The following is an 11,106-nucleotide window of genomic DNA, read 5'->3' on the forward strand; positions in this document are numbered from 1 at the left end:
AAGGGCAAGAGCCATCCATTCCTTCACATTAGTCACATTTTCTTCCACGAATCTCTTTTATTCCCACCCAAGGAGCTCAATGTCCTTAAGCTGCTTCCCTTGAAAAGTCTAAAGCCATCAGATTTAGCCAAATGTTGGGAAAACAATCAGATTAAATTCACTATACTGAAATGTCAGTACAATTCAGCTTCCTTCTCCCAACTCTTATCTCACAACCACTGCTTACAGGCTGTTATCTTGCCATTTGTTTATTGTTATGCAGTATACTTTATTATTATTATATTTCTTATCATTATTCAGTACAATTCAACTTCCTTCTCCCAACCCTTATGTCACCAACCACTGCCACAGGTTATCTTGCTATTTATTATTATTTTAATTGACATATAATAATCATACATGTTTATGGGGTACAGTGTGCTATTCCGCACATGTGTACAATGTGTAATGACAAAATCAGGGCAATTAGCATACCCATCACCTCAAACATTTATCATTTCTTTCGGTTGGGAACATTCAAAATCTTCTCTTCACTATTGGAAAATACACAATAAAATTGTTAACTCTGGTTACCCTGCAGTGCTATAGCAGAAGGAATACGCTGTAGTGTTCTACTGCTACTAGAGGGAGGCATCACTTCAACTGTCCAATGCCTTGGAATCAGCAATTTCCTTTCCCACCTGAGAAACGATAAGTTGTATCTTCTTCTTAAAGGGTTGGCTCTAGATACAATTGGTTAGTTGGATAAAAACTAACAGATAATATATCTTTTATAGGATTGGTTTATTTGTTCCTGCTAACATAACCACTATGTGTACCAGATTAATTTGATTGCAAATGTGTTTATCTTCTATTCCGAACCTCATGTATGACCAGCATTCAGTTTATTGCTTTGGTAACAACAGTGGCCATTCATACCTAACCAAAATTAGAAATAACTCTGCTCCCAATCTAAGCTCAGATCTTCCTTTCTCCCTAACTTAATCTGCACTAATCCCTTCAGATTAAGTTGTTTCACCACATTATAGCAATAGTCAGCATCTTCCTAGGGAATCTGAGATCATGAGAAAGAGCTTTTCTGATATGGAGCAAGGAAAGCTCACAATATACTCTTAGCACAGAAATAAATACTGGATCGGTCCCCTGAATCTGCTCTATGCTTTTTGCATTAGTTATCTACTGCTGCATAACAAAACAGCCCAAAATTTAGCAGCTTAAGACAACAATAAGCATTGTTTCATCCAATTTGTGTGGGTCAAGAAGGTGTGAGGACTTAACTGAGTGATGCTGGTTTTCAGTCTCTCACTCTGGTTGCATTCAAGACATTGGCCAGTTTTGCAGTCATCTAAAGGTTTGGTTGGGGTTAGGGAAATTCACTTCCAAGATAGCTCTCTCATATGGGCGGCAATTTGGTACAGATTGTTGGCAGCTTTTCCTACGTTAATCCTACATCTGTGTATGTCCTCACAATATTGTGGCTGGCTTACCCCAGAGAGAACAAAACAGAAGCTATGTCTTTTATGACCTATAAGTTCACACACCATCATTTCTGCAAAATCCTACTGGTAACACAGGGAGGGAGTTACCAGTAGGGAGTGCTCAGTGGGAGAAGGGAATACACAGGGTGTGAACACCAAGAAGCAAGATCACCGGGTCCATTTTAGAGGCTAGCTACCATATTCATCATGCCACTCTTTCTATAATAATGAATAATTGAGGAAACAGATATTTCTTGAATAAGGAATGTGACCAATTTAGTCATGGTAAAGAGATATTCTGTTATTATTAAGTTCACTTTTTTTTTTTTTTTACACATTCATCTTGTGAGATATTGTTAATATCAATAATTACCAGCAGTCTCATCATCTCTGGGCACATTGAAAAAAATTCTTCTAAACAACTCATGTCTCTGTGCTTATACTAAGATGTAGCTGCCAAATTATTTAAGTATAGGAGAGACTAGGTATCAGTTGCATTTTTTTTTTTCTTCTCCAAGATGGAGTCTCGCTCTGTCACCCAGGCTGGAGTACCATGGTGAGATCTTGGCTCACTGCAACCTCCGCCTCCCGGGTTCAAGCAATTCTCCTGCCTTCTGCCTCCCAAGTAGCTGGGACTACAGATGCATGCCACCACACCTGGCTAATTTTTGTATTTTTAGTAGAGATGGGGTTTCGCCATGTTGGCCAGGCTGGTCTTGAACTCCTCAACTCGGGTGATCCACCTGCCTCAGCCTCTCAAAGTGCTGGGATTACAGCTGTGAGCCACGGCACCCAGCCTCAGTTGCATTTTATTAGGATCATTCTGAATCCTAGCCTATAGGATAAATTTGTGGTAGGGTTGGAGACAGAGCAATATTGGAGACAGAGAAACCTGTTAAGAGGCTATTTCAGATAGCCCCTTTATCACAGATAAAGTTTTACAACTCTCAGTATTGCTATGATTCCTCATTTCCTCATTAGCTAACCTGAACCTCAGCAAACGAGTCTTGCCTGAGCAGCAGTGTGCCAGTAAATGTTTAACAATCAGCTCTCAGGAAAAGGCAAAGCAAAGCCCTAACTTGTATAACAATTTCTAGAGCATAAATACTTTCACCATGGCCATTTCCAAGCAACCAATATGATGTGACAGGTCGGGGGATTGGGGAGAGATATACACACTGGCTCTTGTGGCCCTGTACTACTTGACTCCAGCACTCCACTGCTGCCTTTGAGCTCTTAAAGCAGAAGCAGCCAGAGAAGCAGGTTAGCAGTTCTGGAACACAAGGGACCAGCTGAGTCTCCGTCCTCATCCACATGGCCAGCAAAGGTGAAGATGGGCTCACCCCAGAGGAGGGCTACCAGGGCCTGGTAGGTCCCTTGCAGCAGCCTCCTGGTGACAAACTGCCACCTGGATCTTCCACACCACAAGATTATTTTTTTGAAAGTGAGGTCAAGAAAGGGGGCATGGAGAGAAAAGTAGAAATTATTTAAAAATTTAAGTGAGTTATCTAGATTTGTTTACTGGATTCACTTTCAACAATTTAAGAACGAATCTTGGAACAAGGCCACTAGGTATTATATAAAGTATCAATAACGTTTTTTCTCTTAATGAGAAGCTGTGCCTTTTTTCCTATAAAGCAAAATCCTGGAGATATGAGTTTATGTTTCATCTTTCTAAAGAGGATTTTGGTTAATAAGGTCATCCCCAAACCGTGATTACTATACTTTTGCTAAGAGGTCTAGTCGCACTGGGTTTTTCATGTAAGAAAAATGTTCTTTTCTTCTCATCCAGCATCTCACTATCGTCCCCAAAATTTGCTGACTACAGTGTGGGGGTGTGGGGGGGTGTGTTTGAGACAGTCTTGCTCTGTCACCCAGCTTGGAGTGCAGTGGCACGATCTTGGCTTGCTGCAATGTCCATCTCCCAGGCTCAAGCAATTCTCCTGCCTCAGCCCCTTGAGTAGTAGCTGGGATTACAGGCACGTGCCACTGCGTCTGGCTAATTTTTCTGTAACTTTTAGTAGAGACAGGGTTTCACCATCTAGGTCAGGCTGGTCTTGAACTCCTGACCTCATGATTCACCTGCCTCAGCCTCCCAAAGTGCTGGGATTACAGGTGTGTGCCATGCACCCGGCCTGAATACAATTTTTTATAGAACAGTCTGAAAAGTTGGTATATTTTGAAACAAAATAAAACCAACCAACCCAAATTTCCCATTAATAGCGGATTTGGATATTTGGTTATGAACACTAGGCAGGCTATGCTATAGATGTGCTTTTTCTTCCCAAGTTCCACAGTCCTGCAGTGAGGCTGAAAGGGCTCTCTTGCATGCTATGGCACTGACACAGAAGCTTCCTGGGCTGGAGGGGTAAGGAGCACCCGGCAGGTCGGGAGGGATGAGGCTCTCCTGGAAACGCTCCTCTCGTGTGTGTGGGGTAACATGAGTATGTTTTCAGATTGAAGACATTGCTAACCAACAGAAATGGAACAGCTAACTAAGTTCCCATCCAGTCCTGTGGTTCTGTGACTTTGATTTACAACTCTTCTGCAGGGACTTTTTAGTTTTTCAGGACAGAATTCTGACACAAATTCTTTAAAATCTTTCCTAAAAGAGCTTATTTTATAAAAAGTTTTGGAGATAGGACTACGTTTTTATGCATTTTTATAAAAATGAAGAGATATGAGATCAGGATAGAGAAGGAAATGAAAAGAAAAAAATGGGACCAACAAGATTAGACTCAGGCAATAACTCAGAAATATTGTGGCCTTCTCCTTGCATCACATCATGAAGTGCATGATGTTGCTTTTTCTTGTTATTGGTGATAAACCTGATCACTCAGCTAAGGTTGCCGAGTTTATCCACTATAGTGTTATTTTCCTTTCTGAAATTAATAAGCCATTTTGTACTTTCAGACTAAGTAAATATCCTGCTTCTCAGAAAAAATTCAGTCAACTAGTTTTATTTCCATTGATGTTTTTCTCATTTTTTTTTCTCTACTTATTATTTGGTATTTTACTATAAGAAAGAGCTTTTCGGGCCAAGTGTGGTGGCTCATGCCTGTAATCCCAACACTGTGGGAGGCCGAGGCTGGTGGATCACAAGGTCAGTAGCTCAAGCCAGCCTGGTCAAGATGGTAAAACCCTATCTCTACTAAAAATACAAAAATTAGTTAGGTGTAGTGGCACAAACCTGTAATCCCAGCTACTTGGGAGGCTGAGGCAGAGGTTGCAGTGAGCCAAGATCTCGCCACTGCACTACAGCCTAGGCGAGAGAGCAAGACTCTGTCTCAAAAAAAGAAAAAGAAAGAGCCATTACTATCATTTATTTTGATTTTTCAAATGTCCCACATTTGGCCAATGGGAGCACCTTCAATCTGGCTCCTGTGAAATTTGATAAGCTCCCATGATTCTTTGAGCATTTCCTCACTTTTTGGCAGAGTAAGGTGTGCTGGGTCTTGGATAAAACTAGCTGTGTATGAGGGTTCCAAGTAACATGTATTTCTCACTTCTGGTTGGTAAACCAGTCTCCTGTGAACTTGGTTAGCATGAATGGTTCCTCTACCATTTATTCACCCACGTGAACCTGCAGAACAGTCCAAAATGGACTGTTGTGCTTTAGTGTAACCCAGTTTGAAGTAGCTTCTGATTTCCAGTGCAATATATGGCTTGACCACCTAATGCTATCAGAGCAACATGTTTCAGTGAGAAGTGTAAGAACTGTCCCAACACAGGTGTAATCTAAGACTACATGTTCATCACAGGTTTCAGAAATGTTGAGGTGACATGCCTGTCAGGACCACTTCTGGTAACCTCGAGCTTTGAAGAGTATGGACAGTTCCCTCTACTTAACTGTTTGAGAACCAAATTCCCAGTCTCTAAGATCATGGGCTAAGAAAACTCCATTGATGAGACAAATCTGGCCCACAACTTCATTGTTTCTTTGTGGACCGTTTAAAAAACAAAACAACGACAAAAGCCCAGTGAACTGTTAGGACCACAGAATCACTTGGACTATTTTTAGAAATGGATAAAGGGTCTTGACACTTGTATGATAATAATTTGACGTTTTCTAATTCCTTTCTAGTTCCTTTTTTTGAGACGGAGTCTCCATCACCCAGGCTGAAATGCAGTGGCATGATCGTAGCTCACTGCATCCTCCACCTCCCATGTTCAAGCAATTATTGTGCCTTACCCACTTGAGTAGCTGGGATTACAGGCATGCACCACCATGCCTAGCTAATTTTTTGTATTTTTAGTACAGACAGGGTTTTGCCATGTTGGCCAGGATAGTCTCAAGTGCCTGACCTCAAGTGATCCACCTGCCTCAGCCTCCTAAAGTGCTGGGATTATAGGCGTGAGCCACTGCACCCGGCCTTCCAGTTCATATGTTTTAGGGCTTTAAATGAAACTGTCTTTTTCAATTTATACACATTCGAGAAACATTTCTCAAAATATTTCACCTAAAACACTGAGGAAAAAAACAGAAGCAGAAACTTGTAAAAATACATCATCTTTTAATAAACATCAAGAAGTACAGTGCACTTTTATTGAGGTTTTACATTGTAGTTTACAGCAAACATACTATCCATCGTAGTGTGTATGTACAAGTAAAGTAAACTTAGGTTTGTTTTCTCTCCCATGGCTGGATAAATCAAGTCTGATACATCCACATTTAAAGTTGTTTTCCAAGTTGGCTTCCATAAAAGGCCTTTAACATTAATTGGCTTTTAACAACAAAAGGTATCCCTCCCGTCACAATGAGAGCTTGATGAAGGCTCAAAAGTGACTTCAAAAACTGTAAATAATTATTTTCCTTTGATTGCTTTAAAAATAGCTACTGATAGCAAATCAGAAACACTAAAGGAAAAAGACAATAAAGAAACAGCTGTTTGTCTAGTGAATCCATAATAAATACCAATTTGAAACTAAAGATTACAAAGCCAAAAGATTCTTATAGGAAAGCTTAATGTTTATATGTACAATCCCATGGACTAAAAAATCTGTCTAATATCTTAATAGCTGTGTCCACCTTTCTTTAACATTGTTTATACACAAAGACCCAGGGGATGGTAGAATTCTTGATCCTTCTGGACAAAAGCATAGTGAGAGAGGACTGAAATTAACAAAAAGGGAAAAGTAATAATAATCTCAAAATTCTACCCACCATTGTCTTAAAATGATCAAGACTCCGCTACATCTGAGAAAAGTGAAAAGTGAAAGAAATCAGAAGCTATTAAAAACATAGGCTTGTGTGCTTTCTACTGATGGTATTTAAAAATGTATACAACTAGATTTATTTGCTATATATATAAACTAGTATTGGAATTAGGGGAGAAAGTACCAAATACATCTACACAAATACTATCTAGACTCATATTTAGATTTGCAAAAAGTATAATAATCTGTTTACCATACAACTGTTTGTAAAATCTGTAATGATTAATAAAAAATCCTTATGAATATAGTACTAATATGTAGCAAATTACACCAATTAAATAAGCAGCTCAAATTCATAAGGCTAAAGACCCAATATCCCTGAATTTCTAAGTGTTCATCTCAGTTTTAACATGGTTTCATCTAATTGTTACCTCATCAGAAGAGATATTTTTAATAACTCCTCCTTCCTTAATACATCATCATACTTTCAGAAGTGGAGAGGGAACAATTTAATTTCTCTACCACTTTTGCCCATTCTCATAAAAGACTGTTATTATAAAATCTAGGCTAACACAGGTGCCTTAAGGATACAATGGACTGAAGTAAACAGAATTTCAAGGTCCAGGATATTGTTGGTATTGTACAATTTGTCTGTTTGCCAGAAATTCGTGTTTCTGGTTGAAATATATTCCTGGATTAATGATTAAGAAGTTAAGGCCAACTGCCAATGAAGTTAGACTGTTCCCCAACTGTCAGGTAACATTTTGATCTTCTCTATTAAAATGTCTTACTGGATGGGACCAATCTCATACTTCTCACGTATCCTCTATAGCACCTACTAAAGTGTTAGGCAGAGATATATGCTCAAAGAAATAATCAGTGATGGGGGTGGGAAATTAATCAAGGGTGAATGAATCAAGATTATGATAAGGCCATACCTTACTTCACCCATAACTCAAAAGGCAGTTACCAGAGTAAATCTCTAGTGTAGTCACTGAAGAACAGACTTCTTGTCCCATACTAAATTATGTGTGAAAGAGAACAAACTATTATGGCCCTTTTATTTATTTCTCTTAGCCAGTAAGAGATTGTATATGGGCATGAGTACTGCTTGATGAATGATATCTCCAAAAAAGGATTTTCATGGAGGAAATACTAACCTGTCATAAAGCACAGTTTAATCCCAATAATGTAATTTATGGAATCATTAATGTTAAAATTGTTACATGTCATTTATAAGTAGTAGATATTTAGAATGTTAGTCTTATTCTAACATCATTCAAAATACGGTTTACTTTGAAACACTGGCATGAGGTAGAAGAAACCCACAAAAGTAATTTTCAACATACTGACACCTATTCATACAATTAGCCCCAAAAGAGAAGAGTTACAACCTTAAGCTAGATTATTGACTACTATTAAAATATTACCTTTGCCTGAAATAAATTTCTTATATTTGAAACTGCTTCTTTTTTTGCAGTTAAAGGTATTGTAGAAAAAGAAAAATACACACTGAAATGTTCATGAAGACTGTATACAAGAGTTTCTGTTAACCAACATTCTTTAACATGTTCCTCTAAATCACCTCAATTGTGATGCAGGCCTTTCCGACTTAAATAATTGATTAGATATCAATATGAAGGCTAAAATTTCTTCCAGTATAAGAAGCAAAATAAAAAATTCACATTTAATATAACGTACTTCTCATAAAAACTAGCAGCACTTCATTCTACCAGGACATACAAATTTGGCTTCAATGACTGGTCAAAAACAAAGGAAAATGTATACAGGTCCAAAAGAGCTCCTTGCACAAGGGGAATGTGAGGCTACAAGAAGTTTTAACAATTAACTATTTCCCCATTAAGTGGTGTGTGAAACTACTGGAATGTCAATTTCAATGGCAGAGAGGCGAGAGCGTGCTGAATAAGGCTGTGAATAAGTATGCATACTGGGTGGATGGGAATACAGTGGTTGCCAGAAAGGAGAAGGCAAAGATTTGCATGTACAATACCAAATAAACAGTATAAGGGAAGTCATAAACAGGCCCCCAGCACTAGCAATAGTGACATACACTGCATAGTCAAACGAAAAGACTGGCTCAAACTTCTTGTTCAGATGGATGTTATAAAAGAAGACCCAGATAGATGGGGAGAGGCTCACAGTACCTGCCAGGAAAAACAGCAGCCCAGCCACCAGGTGGCAACCTGCACTATTGACCAGACACTTGGCCAGTTTGATGTTGGGTACCGAGGACCTGAAGGCAGTGTTGCACATTCCAATCAGGCAGAGCAGCAGGGCACCCATTGCGATCAGCATGCTGAGGGGTAGGGCAAACTGGAGGACACGCAGGTCCAGCTGGTCAACTGATGAGTACCAAGTAGTGTCGTACATCAGGCAATCACTGCTCCCATCATACCGGGCACATTTCACCCACAGGCCTGTGTAAACAGTCAGGTTCTTCTCATTTCTGTTGAATGTGATCAATCGTAATTTTCTCCAGTTGGGAAGCAGAGTCCCTGCAAAGAGGCCTGCTACTGAAGCAATTCCACACAGGAAGGAAAGGACTGTGGCTGCGTGGACATCCCGACAGCCCATGGCAGGCAAGCTTGTGGAGTGCTGTCAGTCAGACTAGGAGGTGACACACAAGAGGACAAATTGTGAGGGGACAATAGGAGAACAGAGAAGGAAGGGTGGTGCCAACTGGCAACACATCTAATGATGAAATGTCAATGCAAAGAGGAAAAGTCTCCCCCTTGTTTCCTCTCTGTACAATATAAGGGTATATAAATGCATGTGTGTGTGTGTGACCTCAGAGCACAGGTGCACACACATTTGGTTATTACTGACTGGGTCATGGAACAATAAAATCTTTAGCCATCAGTATTTTTCTTCACTATTTAAAAACAACCAAGATAATGTTAAAGTCTCTTACAATCATGCCTTCAGTCTTCCTGTCTGTCAATAATTGTTCTTTCATCACACATATATCAATCACTCTGCATGTGTCAGGCACTCGTATTGCAAGGGCTCACTCATCAGTCATCAGTTAGCTACAAACACCACAAATTCAGGCTCAAATGTTCATATAGCAGGGGTGAAGAAGGCTCATAAAAGGGAATGGTGTAGGGAAAGAAGCACTCACTATATAGGACAGGAGAATGGTTGAGAGTCAACTCTTAGCCAGACTGTCTGGATTCTAATCCCTGTCTCCTCACTTACTAGCCCACTGATGTTGGGCCAGATACAGAACTTCCCTGCCTCATTTTCTTCATCTGTGAAATGGAAAAAATAAGAGTCCCAACATCACAGCATTGTTCTGTGGGTCCAATGAGATGATAATATGTCAAGAGCTTAAAACGTGTCTAGAACACAATAAATGCTATATCCAAGTGTTAACTACTTCTTTGCATTCAGTGAACCAACTCAGTGGTTGGTACATCAAAGTAGTTCAAAGAACATTCACTGAACGTTAACTAAGAAAAAAGCAAACTGATCTCATTCCTATGTACTAGGCACACTAGGAAATTATAAAAAGTAAATGAGCTCATCTCCAATGAGTCAGTCAAATGAAAAGATGAGAACAAAGGTCCCTGAAATTATTCTGCTTAACTACTTCCTTGTTGATTCAAGATAACCCAAGTGCTTTTCAGGGAAATCTATAGCATTTGTTGGCTACTACTACTGCTGTTCACATAAGATGAATGCAAACATTTTTGAAGTAATGACAACCTATTTCTACTAAGGCTATTACAAGAAAAACAAGAAAAACCTTTCTTTCCTTCCAAATTAAAAGGCCATATTCTTTTTCTGTATATAACAAACTATAAAAAGCTAGCATTTTATTCAGCTTTAATTTCCTCAAGGGTCTGATATTTACTCTCAAAGTAGAGCTTTCTCTGCCTTCTATAATGCCAACTATGAGGTAACAGAGCAGACTACTTCAATAAGGTAGCTCATTTACTTTTTTTGATCAGAAGATGTGAAGGGGCAAGGTTGAGAATAATTTTTATTTCTGAATACAGTTCCATCATCCTTTGAGAATCAAATATTATGAGACGGTGAAGTTCTGTTTCCAAGCTTTCAGGATTAGAAAGACAATTATGACCAAAATGCTAGGAAGCTGGCTTAGAATGTGATTCTCATATGAATTCCAGCGGGAGGGCAAAATGTTCTTTATAAAACAATGTTATTTGTTTTATAAAGTGGTTTATGCTTATAATCCCAGCACTTTGGAAGGTCGAGGCACATGGATCACAAGGTCAAGAGATCGAGACCATCCTGACCAACACGGGGAAACCCCATCTCTACTAAAAATACAAAAATTAGCTGGGCATGGTGGCACATGCCTGTAGGCCCAGCTACTCAGGAGGCTGAGGCAGGAGAATCACTTGATCCTGGGATGTGGAGGTTGCAGTGAGCAGAGATCTCACCCCTGCACTCTGGCCTGGCAACAGAGACTCCATCTCACCAA

General features: G+C 39.5%; 1 protein-coding gene across 2 annotated transcripts in view; it reads right to left on the reverse strand.

The window, feature by feature from the left end:
• Positions 1–5,972: 5,972 nt before the first annotated feature.
• The window catches only part of CLDN12 (claudin 12), a 13,531-nt gene continuing 8,397 nt past the window's right edge, over positions 5,973–11,106 (reverse strand). For both annotated transcript variants that reach the window (XM_017536534.2, XM_017536535.2), the window contains exon 3: positions 5,973–9,263. In XM_017536534.2, coding sequence (XP_017392023.1) covers positions 8,496–9,230 — 735 coding nt within the window. In that variant the 5' untranslated portion in view covers positions 9,231–9,263 and the 3' untranslated portion in view covers positions 5,973–8,495. The remainder of the gene's footprint in view (positions 9,264–11,106) is intronic.

This window comes from Cebus imitator, unplaced genomic scaffold (assembly GCF_001604975.1).
Source record: "Cebus imitator isolate Cc_AM_T3 unplaced genomic scaffold, Cebus_imitator-1.0 Scaffold98, whole genome shotgun sequence".
Lineage (NCBI taxonomy): Eukaryota > Metazoa > Chordata > Mammalia > Primates > Cebidae > Cebus > Cebus imitator.